General features: G+C 42.0%; 1 protein-coding gene across 1 annotated transcript in view; it reads right to left on the bottom strand.

Moving 5' to 3' along the window:
- The window catches only part of SGCD (sarcoglycan, delta (35kDa dystrophin-associated glycoprotein)), a 195,005-nt gene that overhangs the window by 114,930 nt on the left and 64,726 nt on the right, over positions 1 to 15,349 (bottom strand). Inside the window, exon 2 of the mRNA XM_010002006.1 lies at positions 6,466 to 6,651. Within this exon, the coding sequence (XP_010000308.1) occupies positions 6,466 to 6,651 (186 nt within the window). The remainder of the gene's footprint in view (positions 1 to 6,465; positions 6,652 to 15,349) is intronic.

Raw genomic sequence — 15,349 nt, forward strand, 5'->3', positions numbered from 1 at the left:
CAGCACCAATAAAAACTTTTTCTGGTAGGAGGACATTTATAATATCTCTTACTCCTGGTGAGTAATAACTACAGAGCTTATGCAGCAGCTTCTTCCACAGTAGGGGATACTAATAAATAAGATCACTTTCTCTTCCTCTGAAAAACAGAGAAACTAAATATGTCTGAGATATATGGTTTGAGTAGAATCAGTGGCCTAGAAACAACTGAGAAATGAGAGCTGGAAGCCTTTCCATTGAGATGGAAGCACGATCATGCAAGACTCTGTTCTTCATGCAACCCAACCAACAGTATTTGAGGGAGAAGACCCCTCTGCTGTCCTAACACTCTGCACGCCACAGGTTACCTTGTGCAATAGTCAAAGAAAAACCTAAGTAACTGCAGTGAAGCATATCGAGCTTGGTTTAGGGGTGCTACTGGAAGACTTACTATTTCACAGCTTCCTTTGCTTCCATGACATACCCAATGCCATGGCAGGCCTCTGAAAAACTCACTGGTTCAGCAGAGAGTAGAGGCAGAGAAATAAAAGCACAGGGTCCTTTCATCACTTTTTGGTCATAAGAAAGACAAAAGCCTTATGTGCTTATGCTGGCTGAGAAATTGTAGTATTAGAATAATAAAAAAATGGAACATTATCAGAGACTGAGTTTTCAAAGATGTAGCACTAGAAGTAACTGATGCATATACCAAATGCTTGACACTCTGGAGGATGCAACAATGAAGAGGTAAAACCTGTAATAACATCATGCAGTACTTTATTAAAAATTACTGTATTATTCTGGGCTCCAAAGGAGTGAAGGCAAAAAAGTACTATTATGTATCTTTAAAAAAAGATAATGATCCCAACTGCATTTCATATAGATACAGAAACTCTCCAGGAAAGAAATTCAGATCTCTAAAAAGAGTAAAAGAAAAGCATAAACTTTTTTTCTTTTTCCTCCCTCAATCCAGGAAGAAGGAAATTAAAATTTACTGTAAAAAACTGCAAACAAAAAGCAATATAGTGGAGGGGCTGATCCACTGATGTCAATGCCAAGAATTTCACTAAATTCCAGGGTAAGGATTTCACCCATAGAAGCTTCTTCACTTAATAGTAAGGTCACTCACAGTATTGCTGGTGTTGTCAGACTTGTACAAGATTAACATCTTTATATCAGAAGATGCAGTCCATGTGAATGAAGAAAGAAGGAAATACAAAGCTCTTGGGTCATGCAGTCTCAAAACAATTACTTGTTTTATAAGTGGAGCAACACGAATTAGAATGGAAAAGTGCACAAGTTTGTCTGCATGTGTGAAGGAGAGAGAGAAAAAAACTTCACTCTTTCCTCAGTGATGCTATAATAATATTAAACCTAACTCTAAACAATTTTAGCTTCCACAAAGTAGAAGCTGCAAAGCAAATGAAGTTTCTTTCCCATGTTGGCATTACCATTGCACCTAAAGAAACCCCAGAGAACTAATAAAAAAGGAATATAAACTGCACAGTCATTTTCTTCTGAGGCAATTTTTAATTTAAAAAAAAAAAAGAAAAAAGAACAAACTCTATTCCTTTAAATCATTAATACAAGAATCCTGCCTGTTAGGGCAATGAGCTTTTCTAACTAATCCATCTTTACTGCTGTGTTATTACCCTACTGTTTTCCTATAATTAAATTGTGGCAGGTAGTTTACACACAAGAGGGAGTAATTGTATTTGAAATAACTGTTCAGAACCAAAAGATTAAAAGGTATTTTTTCTTATCAACCTTTAACAAAGAAAGCAAGATAATAATGATGGTTAGCTTTTGTGCCACCTAAAGCAGCATTTTGTCCCTCTAAATTGCTAATATTTCAATGATGTTAAAATATACCCCTTCAGCTATGAACACAACCTGCAGTAAAAAATCCCAGAAATCTGAATAATCACAGGCATTTGTTTCTGTTCAATTGAAATAATAAAATATGGTTGAACCCAATGCTGAAGGACCTAAACCTTCAAAAACCCGAGAGTAGTTCTGGAAAGAGAACAGAGTTTGCATGTGCTGTGGTTAGGGAGCACCCCAATCTCAACCTGACCAGGCCAGGAGAAGATCCCTCTTTTTTTGCATCCTAAGGAAGCCAGAATGAGGCAGGTCAGTACCTGCCTATTTCTACACTGCATTTCCTAACACATGCAGACACAGAAGGCACCATCAGCCCAGGTGGATTTCCAGAGAGCTGGAAGCAGGACATACTCTCCTGGCTTGGAGGAAGACCTTAACTTTGCTTCAGGAAGGGCCTCCTAATGACCAAAAATGCAGAATATTTTTCTTACAAAGACTATTATGAAGCCTTCATTTTGAATGATTCTTAGAAGATAGTCCTCCAGGAATTTTAAGCCTTACAAGTTGACTGACTAGGGGAAAGTATTGTTATTTCTTATAGTCTGGTAGTACATGTCAATATATAGGAGTGTATATAGGATGCCATGCAAACAGCCTCTGTCCCTAAAAGCATACAATCCAAAACACACAGACAGCTATGGATAGAAACACCAGGGAAGGGCAAAGGAAAATCAAAGGGGTCCTCGGTGGTTTAACAGGCAGACAAGTTGGTGAATGTTTGCCATTTAAATACAGCCACAACAGGACAGAGTTTCTGTCTCTCCTGTTTAGAGGTCTTCCTGCTGCCTAAGAGGCAATAAAAGGGTAATAATGGATAATGCTTTAGATTACTAACACTGCTTAAAATATAAGGCATTGTATGTTAACCTTGTGGAAAGAAGTCAATGCACTGTCATTGCCCATTACCTGAGCCTTCTGAGCCTTGTACTGTTTAAATAAGGATATTGGTTTGCTGTGTTTATGTAAGCACATCTTTCGTTGTAATACTCAGAAACTAATGCAACAGGAAGCGTTCAAAAAATGGCTTAAGCTCACTAGTAATAGCTGAAATAGAGATCCTCAGCACATCATAGACATACAGCATAAAAGATGCATGTGCTTATATACACAGTCATGGGCAAATCTCCTGCTAAAGAGCTACATCACTGGATGCTAATGCAGTCAGGCCATAAAGAGGAAGGTCGTTAAGAGCTCTGGTTCCAGCCCTGTAATTAGATTGGCAAGTACAAACCCTTATGGGTGCTGTGCCAGCCCCAGCAGAGCCCTCCACAAGGCAGGCATGACAGCAGGATAGAGCCCAAGCCTGTGCTGGACCTGCATGAGATTTTTTTCTCCCCAAACCCAGTATGTGCAAATCCCACACTTCTATCAGGCTTGTCCAAGATCAAATGGAATTCCCTTTACCTAAATACCATTGGAAAGCTGGGAGTGCTGGATGGTGGTTTCTACCTCAATTAGGTTAGGCCACCTTCAGGGTGCATTTGGGTTTCAACCCAGATTGGTGGCTTTGGTTCAGATACATTCTGTGGTTTGGCTAAAAAAGCAAAATAAGGTTTAGAGGTAGCAACCTTCACAGAGCTTCCTGCAGTCCCAGAGCCATACAGACCTGGTGAAAATGAACTTAGTAAACGGACCTGGCTATGGGGACCAGATGTGAGACAGGCAGGTGACATTTGAGGTCACCTCCTGTTTTTCATACAGGCTGTGTCTAATGAAAGCATTTAAATCAAAACAAGGATCAAATACCACATGAGAAATTAATGACTGCACCAGAGAATAGACTAGATAGTGACCAACCAGACCCACGTGAATGGGACACTCCTCTTACAGCCACACATCAATTTGTTTGAGTCTTGAACATTCAGATAAAAGAAAAACCTAGAATAAATGAGTGATGCTTTGTTTATTAAAAGTCATGGATTGGAAACTCGCTGTTCAATTTTACAGAAATTGTCTCCTGGAGCACAAGGAGCATGCAGAAGAGAGAAAAGGGCTTAATGTAGAAGTGGAATGGGCGGGTACTGCTATAACATCCATGAAAAGGTGGTTTTTTATTTTTCCTGAGATTGTCTTGCTTCGTATCTCTTCCTCCCTTCTCCACTCCCTACTATTAGCATTTAAAACACCCCTGAGTTTTCTTTAGCAGGTTTGCTCTGCTCATTAAAATACTGCGAGAACTTATTGGCTATAATAAGCACTCATTAAATTCTGGTAAGTGCCAGGACTGTCCTGTGGAGTTAACAGACTCATGTTTTGGGAGGGAAGCTCAGGGGTGGGAAGATACTGGAAATACTACATTTTCCACAGGAACAGAACTACAAGCTTTCCTCTCCTCATTTGCTCTGTAAGAACTGGGGTAACTCAGACCTGCTAAGCAGCAGATATTGCTTACTGAGTACTCAAATAATTTCTCCACCCCAGAAGGACTCTCGGCTCCTCTTATCAGAACAAGAACAAATTAAAAGATTTTTCCATACTTGCATCTCCTCATTTGAGAATTTTCTTACATCTGTTATTTAGAGATAAAAGTCTGCCTCTAAAAATTCACTTAGCAAAGTGGTTTTCTCAGCCTCAGGGAATGGTGCAGGAGGGATTGCAGAGCAGGATCCAAAGCAGATGGTGAGGCTGCAGGAGCGACAGGAGATCAAGCGATGAATGGGTATATACTGGGGCAAGGATCACATTTTACATGTCCTATTCTTCTATTTATTTCCAATTGGCAGTGTCAGAGACATACACCCTGACTCGTATGGCCATAAAGCAGCTCCCACTGCAGGATTCCATGCTAGGTAGCCTGTTTTTCTCACCAAAAGTTGTCCCTCAACTACTAACATTAGAAGATATGAATTAACTAAAACCATACACAGATATATTTTACCTTGGATTAATCCCCATTGAGCCACAGAGGGTTAGTGACTAAGGAAACCAAATCAGAAAAGAGTGTGAGGATGAGCACATCCCTCCAGAAACCAGTGTATATCCTAGTGGGGTGGAGAGAGATGCTGAAAGGGCAAGATTTCTGTAAGTATCCCTAGGAGATGACTCTTCCGCAGATGGCCTGCAAAATACAATGCAATGGGAGCAGGCTGGGAGGGAGAAAGGAGCAGAGTTCACTTAGTTTCACAAGGCAGGACCCAAGACCACCACCAAATAACAGTAAGCATAGCACTGACATACAGAGGTTATGTTAGTCTAAGCAAATAAAGTTGTATTCCTGAAAAGTAGGAATCTGAAACTATATTATTAGTACTTGGGCTCATACCCATTCCACTGCCTGTATGATCAGCATATGATCAAGTTTTCCATTACATCAGAAATACCAGCTTTTCAATTATATTTATCTAAAGAACACAGTTCAGCAAAAATTAAGTATAAAAATGGCATCAGTTTCCTAAGATTAAATAACCGGTCTGGTTAAGCTTTAATTTCTCTGGTTTTGCTCACTCTTCAGCCACTCACAGGAGCTTTTTGTAGATTACTGCTTTCTAATTGCCTGCTCCCTAAGCACACATGCACTGTAATCTTCTGCACACCTTGACAGCATCCTAGTTAGAGAAAATGAATGTCACGTGTTCCCCTGACACAGCATTTTGTCTGCTGGAAATAGTAAGTCAGAGATTGTTTACTCAACTTCTCATGGCCCATTAATGACATAATGTTGGACACAGCTGTTCAGGGCTTCACAAGACCAAAGCAGAGAAAGAAATGCCTGGAGACTTTAAACACACTGCTTACATCAGAGCCTGGCTGGAAGAGTCCTTGAAAGTGGTTGAGTGGAATTCAGCCTTACAGCTCTGTGTAATGAAGTAAATCCACGATTAAACCTCAAACTTAGTTGCTCCTGAAGAATCAAATGATCCTAAAATAACTCCATCTGACCAAGGTGTCAATAACTGCTTTGAAGAATAGGAGACCAGTCAATTCATTCTCAGTCTGTTTTACCAAATTATCTACTGAAAAACTAGAACCTACCATACATAAAAGCTCACTAGCCCTGGAAGTGAGGTGTGCCTGTGCAGCAAGGGAGTGCTGCTGGCAGGACTGATGTGCACCAACCATGGCACGATGAGGATAAAGATATACTCCCCCTAAATACCTCACCCAGAAAGCCACTCTGGAAACATTATTTTTCTTCATGATGCTTCTGGAACCAAATCATTATGGAATACCACAAATTTTCCCTAAGAAAAAGGTAAATCAAGTTTCTCAACTTCCCAGGTATAGAGAAAAGCAAGAAAAGTCTAGGAGAAAAGCTCAAACCCATTCCTACACCCCAGTTCAAAATAACCTATTTCATTAATTTTAAAACACTCTATAAATGAAAGTTGGAGGAGGGTGGTATATATTATTTACTTAGAAGCATATATATAGACAGCAGGTAGTAGAAACATGATTTGCAACACCGAGCTGATTGCTCAGTTTGGCAATACTGCAGACATCTCCAGCAGAAAAAGAGGATCATTGGTTAAATTTGTTCCTCCCTGTAATAGCAGCTACCCATGGCAACTAAAACATCTTGTTATGGAAGCTGTATCTGAATTCACACTCAGAGACCACTACCCTCCCTCCTCTTCCCCAGATCTTTCATAGTGACCCCTACTTACAATTGTGAAGTTCATAACCTTCAGAATCCAGATGGTCATAGCAAGGTTCACCAGGATTAAAATCATTAGGAGCAGCACAAAGAAATAGAGGCATCTCTTCCTCCAGCCATAAATCCCCACTTTGTATACCTGGGGTCCTTCCGAGGTCTGCATGGCGCTCCGGTGCGCGTACTGTTCCTGAGGCATCTGAAATGATCACAAAGAAATAACCACGTGTATTAAGTGGCAAGAGAATGCCGGGGATAAAACCTGCTGGTGTCTGTGCCTCTGAGAGGATGGTTTTTAAAATTCTTTTTCAGAGTTTATCAGCTGGGCAGTATCTCTTTCAATATCTTGGTTCTGCATTATTTTTCTTCCCAGTCACTGTATGCAGTAACATACCAAAAGAGAATTTTAGGTGTTAAACTTATAGCAATTAATAAACACACTTAAGCAGACTGTCTTGAAGGTATCCTGTGGAGATCACTCTCCAGTTACTCTGTTCACCACCCCAGGTTTTGCAAGGCAGGCACTCCAGGGCCTCTACAGATCCTGAGGGGAAAATTTTGCATGCGTTTGGTAAAAGCAGTTGAGTTCAGCAGTTTGTTTGGAAGATGTAATATTACTTCTCAGCAGCTTTAATTTAAAAAAAAAAAAAAAAAGGTTTAAAATTGTCTCAAATAAAATTATTCCTTCCAGCCAAAGAAAAAAGACCAAATCTTTGTCTTTTCTCCCCCTCACACCCTCCAATCTTTCTTAGCCAAATAAACCTGAAGCACAAGGTTCTCCACCTGCCACATCCCTAGCAAATCGTCCCCAAATGTCTATGCTGGTTTCACAAGGGCTCTGATACCATGGGTGGGCATGACATGCTAGGACAACACTGGAGGCCAAAACTAAGGAAAGAGGGAAGGAAGGAAAAACCTGGCACCAAGGAAAGTACTGCAACAGCATCCTCAGGAAGAATTTGCTCTACAATCCTATGGCAAGCACCATCCCCCTGCCTACACCCTGGTACCCAGCTGGCTTTGGGCAGTGAAGGATTTGCCTGCCCCCCCTGTGGCTGGAAAGATATGGGGGCTTTTAAACAGCACTGCAGCCATCTGGGCTGGGTGTCCGGAGCAACATAGGGTTGTGATCCTGGAGGTATTTTGTGCCATGTGAATTAGAGTATTCATGTTCTTGCCCTTCGCATTCAGGGTGCAGAAACCCATTTCCACAGGCTTCCCCCAGGGATCAATTTCTTATGTTTTCAGACTTTCTTGATGCACAGATTGATACTGCATCATCTCTAATAACACATTGTTTGCTGAATGCTTCGCATTTTAGACTCTAGACAGGTAAGAATCCACCAAACACATTCTTGCACTACTGATTCAACACCACGGACGTCTTCCTCAGGGTATCTGGCATCAACATTTGTATGCAGTGAATTACAAAATTCACATAACAGGAGCAAACAACGCGAGTTCCTCTGTGGGAGTGTGAGTCGTGAGGGCAGAATGAGACAATGGTAGAAATTAGATGCTTATTGATAGCAGCTTATGTTTGTTTATTGGTTTTCCTTACTTTTTTTCTAATAGCTTCATATTCTATCATCTTATGAAATACAGCGTGCAGTCGGCAGTGGTGCAGAGCCCATTGCAGACTGATGCAAGGCGAGTTTCTTCATGCCATAACTTTTATTCCAGTAGCATTACACCAGGGATGAAGTTAATACTTTATCTTTGCTGCTGCAACACTGAAGCCCACACATTTGAGGCAACGGCTGCTTGAAGAATGATTTACTGTTTTTTTCCTCCCTTTCACTTCTCTGAAAGTTGCCAAGACCAGTGTTTTCTAACACAACCTGGGGTTGTCACCTGCAGCATAGGGGATCAGCCACCTCTCCCTTCTTCCATGAGCCCTCAGCCCTCACCCAGGCTGAAACATGGTCTCAAGTACTAAATAAATCCAGTCAGGCACTGAATTATTTTCAGATCAGAGGCACGGACACCTCTCTTGATCTGGACCTATAAAGCAAAGCTGACTTAGCAGAACATTCAGGAAGGCTGCATTTAGCCTGGGGAAGTTGATGTGCTTGCACCCCTGCCCTCAACCCAACTGCTATGCTCCTTTGCAGGGTGGAGGTGCCCATCTCTGCCTCCTTTAATGTCAGCAGCTACATTAACCCCCCACACTCAAAATCCACAACAGTGGTTGAAAACCAGAAGATTAAAAAAATATATATTAACAAAGGAGGTACTCCTATAATTTTCCTCTGAAGTCTCTGAACAGCTGTGTTTTTAAGAATTCTTTTCCCCTCTATGCCTGAAGGCTACAGTCCACTCAGGAGAAAAAGCAAGTCATACTTGTGCATCAGTGGAGTGCTGCAAAGGACATCCACGAGAGGAGACCACGGGCACTAGCACTGCCCATCTGGCGGCTGCCAGACTGAACCCCCTCCTTTCCAATCAAGGTGCTGCCCACACTCGTTAAACTTAAAAGGCAAACCTCAGCCAGCCCATCCACGCCTCCAAGGCCACCTGTTTTTTCCAGCTTCTCAGTTGGTCTAAAAAAAGGATCTCTCATCCCTCTCCAAACTACGTCTCATTTACAACCTCAGACTAACCCAGGCCAAGCTAATGCCTTGAAGATCTGCAATGTCAATCACTGCAAATGGTTGTATCATGTTGGCAGAGGCTGGCGGCTCATGGCAAATAAGTCTGTCCTTAATATGGGTTGGCTCAGCCAGTTTAGCTAATTTGTATTAAAAGTACATCCCTGAAGAAAGGTCTGTCTGTGTTGTGCAAGTGGACTCCCCAGAAATCACTTCTGCTCTTCAGACCAGCTGGGATAACTATCTCTATACTGCAAAACCACCCAAAGCACAGGCAGACCCTTTTCATAGAATCATAGAATGATTTGGGTTAAACGGGACATTAAAGATCACTTAGATCCAACCCCCCTGCCATGGTTGCTCAGAGCCCCATCCAATCTGGCCTTGAAAAATTCCAGGGATGGGGCACCCACATCTTCCCTGGGAAACCTGTCCCAGTGTCACAGCTCCCTCCCAGTAAAGCATTTCCTCCTAATGTGTAATCTAAATTTCCCATCTTCCAGTTTTAATCCATTACCCCTTATCCTCTCTCTATAAGCCTTTGTTAAGAGTCCCTCCCCAGCTTTCCCGTAGGTCCCTTTCAGGTACTGGAAGGCAGATATGAGGTCTCTCCAGAGCCTTCTCTTCTCACCAGCCAGAAAAGCAAGTTGGTTACAATGCATCCAACTCAGCCTGCACCAGTGCTCACAGATGCCCATTCAGCAACTGTGGAGGGCTTTTCAGCAAAGAGCTCATCAGAGAGGAGCTGGGTCACCAACAAATACACACATTTGGAGAAAAAACAGGCCTTTCTACACTGCTACAACCATTCCAATCTGTGCAAAGGGAAAACTTAATCAATAAATCAGAGTTTCCACTACCTGGGGGAAAGTATAACCACAACTACTGTACAGTCAAAGATTTTATTGCCTAATATTTTAACAGCAGAACCTGGAGAGCATGTATTAGATGCAGCTTGTCCCTTGGAGAAAATGAATAAATTGCGTTGTTAAACCTCTCAAATCATGGAGGAGGTTAGACCAATAAGAAACAATGTGAAATACCGAGCTCAAAATATCTATTTATTGCAAAACTTGTTTATTCTTTGTATCTCTTTCCTGCTCTTTTCTCTCTCTCTCTCTTTTTTTTTTTTTTTTTTTTTTTTTTTTTTCTTTCATCTTTACTTGCAGTCTGTAGGATAGAGAAAATAGCATATCCAGCTGGGGCAACAGTTTGCAGATATTGAAAGAGTTCATAGGAACAGAACATAATCACAAAGACAAACTTGTGTCCACACAGCAGCCTGATTTTGAAAATTTCCCTGGCTCCGATAAAATATTTAGCTCACCCATCCTAATGAGATAGACCAACTAAAGTACCACATTATGCATGATGAGCATGACTTAGTAATACAGCAAAAATTTATAATAAGAAAATAACATGGAAATTATAGGTTGCATGTTCTTTTTATACAAACTCTCATCCAGTTGCATTTACAGCTATATATGACTTCTAGCTAGCCTTTCCCCCCTGAATTGTGAATACCAAAATAAAATACTTGTGTCTGTTGTTCTGCAGGAAGAGAACACAGCACGATGGACAGAGAGTGCTGAGGTGTGTTAAACAAACAAGTAGAATAAGGTGGCCTGCAAAGCAAACACATGATGGAACCAGCTATATCTGCTATCAATAATCTGCTCTCTGTGGGAGGGAAAAGTATCCTAGTCATAAGTTACATTCTGGAAATTTCTCCTGACTCAAAAAAATAAAATAACTATGGGATCAGAAAAAAAAAAAAAAAATTAAAAAAAAAATCTGTGAAAGGACATCCAGTGGTTGCATTTGCAAGACACCCCCTCCCCCGCCCCTTTAAATTACCAAGCTAAGGAGAAAGGCTGCTAGTTGCTTAATAGGACACTTTTTCCTTCTTCAGGGAAATATCAGAACAACCAGCTAACTTCATAATAGTTGTGAAGATACAATACTGCATCAAGCCTAGAAATTGCAAAGAGGAGCACTTCTCCCAAAAGTCAAATCTGAAAGACATGAGATAGTTTAAAGTCACATGTCCACAGGTCTGGACCACCATCAGCACATGTACTATCCCACTGACAATACAAAAAATGCAGCATGCCAAATCTTTGCAGTTCACACAGACAACACCACAGTAACTACAAAAATATAGCCTGGAAGTTGGGTAATTCTCCAAGGACTTCTTGCTGCTGCAAAGAAAAAGTGTAGTAAGTATTTGTACAAGAGCTGTACAGTCTATGTAAATGCTGAAAACTGGGACTGATACCAAACCCAGTTCATATGGAAAAGCTATTCATTCTTCCACTTTAGCACGTCTTAGAGATATGGTCCATGACAAGAAAGATGGAAGTCACGTCACTACGTCTTCTGCTCTGCACAGACTCCTCACCAAGTACTTTTGGCAAAGAAGCTTCAGCACTTCTCTTTGGTAAACCTGAAACCAGGTCTGGCTGAACAGCACCACAAAGCACAACTGGAACTGAGCTTCCAAAAACTGCATCAGACCCCACCAATCACGGCAAATCTCTATTGCATGCCTCTCTCCCTGCCACCACATCCTGTTGTGGCAGAAAGCTCCTCACTCAGGGCACACAACCCAGATTAATGATTCATCAGGAAAGAAGAAGTGTTTTATGAGCACAAGGATGGATAAACACCATTCCCTTGCAGATAGTGGAGCTGTAACATCCCCTGGCCATGCCGGCTTTGTAGGCTCAATGAGGGCTATGAACAAGGTGAGACATAACAGAGGAATCAATAATGTTTCCATGCCACGGGGGTTTCTTTGATCAGCACTTAAATGGTGTATGTTTAGTAACGCAATTTTAAACTGAAAGGGGATGTGATCTGGAAAGGCGCTTCTCTCTTATGAGCCCACTTGACATTTGCTGCCAAAAATGCCCTACAGCTCCTCAAAACTGCTCACTACAGCACAGACCAAAAGCCCCCAAGCCCTGTGCAGCTGACACAGCATCTCTCCTCCCTGCCTGCTTGCATATAACTGAGGTGTAACAACTGCATCTGAAAAACAAAGAGCATCTGACCCCAGGCTAACCTGTACTGTGGTGATGGTCTGATCTTTCTAGCTGATGATCTTTCTAGAGATAAAAGAGGGCTTCAAATTCCCTTGGGCCTTGGATCGACATCTCCCGCATCTGCCTTTTCTTTGTATGTATCACTGACATCTTCCTTCTCTTTGTTTTTTGAAACAGAAACCTTTTCCTTTGGGCTAAAATAAGAAAAAACCCTAAAACCCCTTCAGAGGCCTCCTGTGCCATATCACTGGAAGGCAATGTACTTGTATTCACTAGCTGTAAATGCTCTACAGATTCATCCTCTTTAGTTTTTCTGTCTTTTAAGTGCACACTATCCACCACATTCAAAAGAACAGACATTTCTGGAGTGTGACTGAGAAGAAAATTTGGAATGAAGAAGTGTTTTGAGCCACCTATCAACAAGGCTTTTTGTCTCTCCACTCCCCATAAAACTCTCTCTCAAGCTTGATACCCCCAGGCCCATTAATCCACCAGTGTCATGACCCCAAATTTATTTATGGCCCTGCACACACGTCAGACCACAGTTCTCCATAAAAAGATTAGGCTCTGGAAAATGAATTCTCACTTGCAGCTTGGCCAACAAGGGCTAAGAACAGCGGAACAGCTTGTAGGATGAAATACTTGCTGGAGTAGTTATATCTTGAACATTTTTCTCCAGTACCATCTAAGTCATGAACTCAGACTCTTCTATCCCAATGGCTGTGCTAACAGAGCCTCTGTCACTGTCATTGGTGTCCCCAAAGCTGAAGGCATCCCTCTCTGCTTGCCCCTCTGCTTCTGTCAACAGTTTCCACCCCTGCACATGGTAAACAGCTCTTCCACAAGCTGGGAAGACCCTTATCACTCAACCCCTACTTCTTGTGTACCACCAGAATGTGATACATGACCAGAGACACAGAAAGTGGAAGAAAACATCCTAAGGAATGTGTTCTTTTCCAACTAGTTTCTATCAGTGGGGTACACCACATGTAGGGTTCTTCAAATATCTTTCCTGATTCTGACAAATATAAATATATCAACAAGCTTTCCTTGGTCTACTCAGTCCATTGGTGCCTATTCTACTAGGAAATACCTCTTTTCCCATCTCCACCTCTTGTATCTTGAGGAAGCTGGACTTACTCATCACAGGCAGCTGGGGAGACCTTGGGGATTCATCTCCTCTTAAAGCACCTCTAGTCCAGATCCGTCAATGCTCCAGGCAACCCTCTACCTCTAATATCTTGAGAACTCATGTAATTTCCCCAGTTGCTAGTGCTGGCGGTATTTTGACAACAAACATGCTTGAAGATAAGGGCACTGCAAAAGCCTCGGTTTTAAACCAGTATCTTCTAGCAGAATGAAAAGCTGAACATGGGACTTGTGCTGTGCTCTGTCACTGTGCTCAAGGAGCACTTACAGTAAAATTCTAAACATATTAGAGTTTGCCAGAACAAAATGAAGTAACAGGCAGCTCCATCTCTGAACATCTCCTAAATCAAAAGTAGTATTTTATTATGATGCTTCAAGGAGTCTGTGAGCAATGCGATGTTGCTATTGCTTCTCTTCTCTGAGAAGAAGAGAAACATGTCTGTTTCCTTATTTATGAGTGTTTGTTCTAATTTTTAGACATTTTACTTGGCAGTTACCTTGTCTCACTATTTGTCTTTTTCAGAATTAAAGAGAAAATGTAAAGCTAACAAGGAAGGAAAAAGTATGCAGAGAGTTTTCATATGTATCGAACTAGTGAACAAACAATGTCTTTCTCAAAATGCCCCACAATTTGTAGTGGTACATTCACTCTGCATGCAAACATCTCACCGGCTTTGCTGCATTCACTCGCTGGTTCCTTTGCACCACTCAGATGATGTGAAGCAATCATAAGCCTATGTCCATCTGTTCCAAGTTTATAAAGGCTGTTTCCCACTGGAGTGTCTCAAAGCAGGATGAACAAATCTGAGAACCACTCTAAAATAGCCAGCAGCAGGTGTGACTGCAGGGGGCTATGGGAATAGCAAGAGGGATGTAATCAACTGAGCTCAAATCAGAAAGCAGGCTACAGGAGGTGCTATTTTGCAGACTTCTGCCCCAACACACTCTCACCTCACAGTACCAAGAAAAAAGATATGGCTTGTAGGAATGTGCAAAGCAGGATCGTAATATGGATTTATGGGGCCGGGATCCAACTGGCATGGCACAAAGTGAGAACTGTGGGCTTGAGAATGTGCCAGGATCCTGAGTTCAGTCTCTGCAGTGATCCTTCTCTCACAAGTTAAAACTTGTTCTGCTGCATTTTCCCTCCACCATGTTCCCACCACATGATACGCTTACAGTACTTCTCCATTTGTTTGTTTGCACAGAATCACTGGTATTCTAGTTTGTTTTTGGGAAGGACCAGGAGAAGAAATACATGTATTAGGGTGTGTTCCAGTGGCTCTCTTCTCTGTATGCTTCCAAGATCAAGAGACCCTCCCATTTCACTTGAGATGCACAACATTCTACCCACACATGAATGCACTCTTTAGTGGCTTTGGATACAAAGCAAAGCTTGAATACTTGACCTGGGTGGAGCTTCAGAAAGGTCATGCTGGCAGGGAGAGGCTCAGGAGCAGCTGCCACAGTCAGAGAGGAAACCACCACCTCCCTCCATCAAATCCAGCCCATCCTGTTGCAAAGAGCCTCCCCTGCCCTGCCTGGATTTGCACCCACATGCCAGCATGTCCACTGTGACCCTGTCAAGTGTGGGTATGGCAAACAGCCCATCTGGGCTCTTGGGATGTGCCATGATCCAGACTGATCCCATAGCTAATGAAAAAACTGCTCTGCTTATCTCACCCAGATGTGGGGCAGGAACATCCCTTAAGCCATGTATGGCAATGCAGCCCTGGCTGCCCAAACAGACATATTCCCTCCCCTCTCTTTGTCTCTCTGGCTCTTCAGTGCTCATGATCAGATTTGGGAGGTAGGATGTTGCATGATCAGAGGCAGGAACTCAATTTTTAATTTTTTTTAAGTAAGCGTATAACTAGCAGCAAAGAACATAATAGGCTGACTGGGTGCCTAAATTAACAGCTGCTGAGAAAAAAGCAATAGAGCTCCAAGTCTGCAGGGTAAGATGGCAGCCTGTGAAGGCTCAAGCAGTCCAGATCACAAGAGACCTTCATTTAACACAGCATTTTCACTGCGGGAGTATTTCCTGCAAAGCAAACTTTGAGCTTATCAAGCCTCTTCAGTTTCAACAATCACCAGATAATATTCCCAC

The sequence above is a fragment of the Chaetura pelagica genome, unplaced genomic scaffold, assembly GCF_000747805.2.
Source record: "Chaetura pelagica isolate M959 unplaced genomic scaffold, ChaPel_1.0 scaffold356, whole genome shotgun sequence".
In the NCBI taxonomy this organism is placed as follows: Eukaryota; Metazoa; Chordata; class Aves; order Apodiformes; family Apodidae; genus Chaetura; species Chaetura pelagica.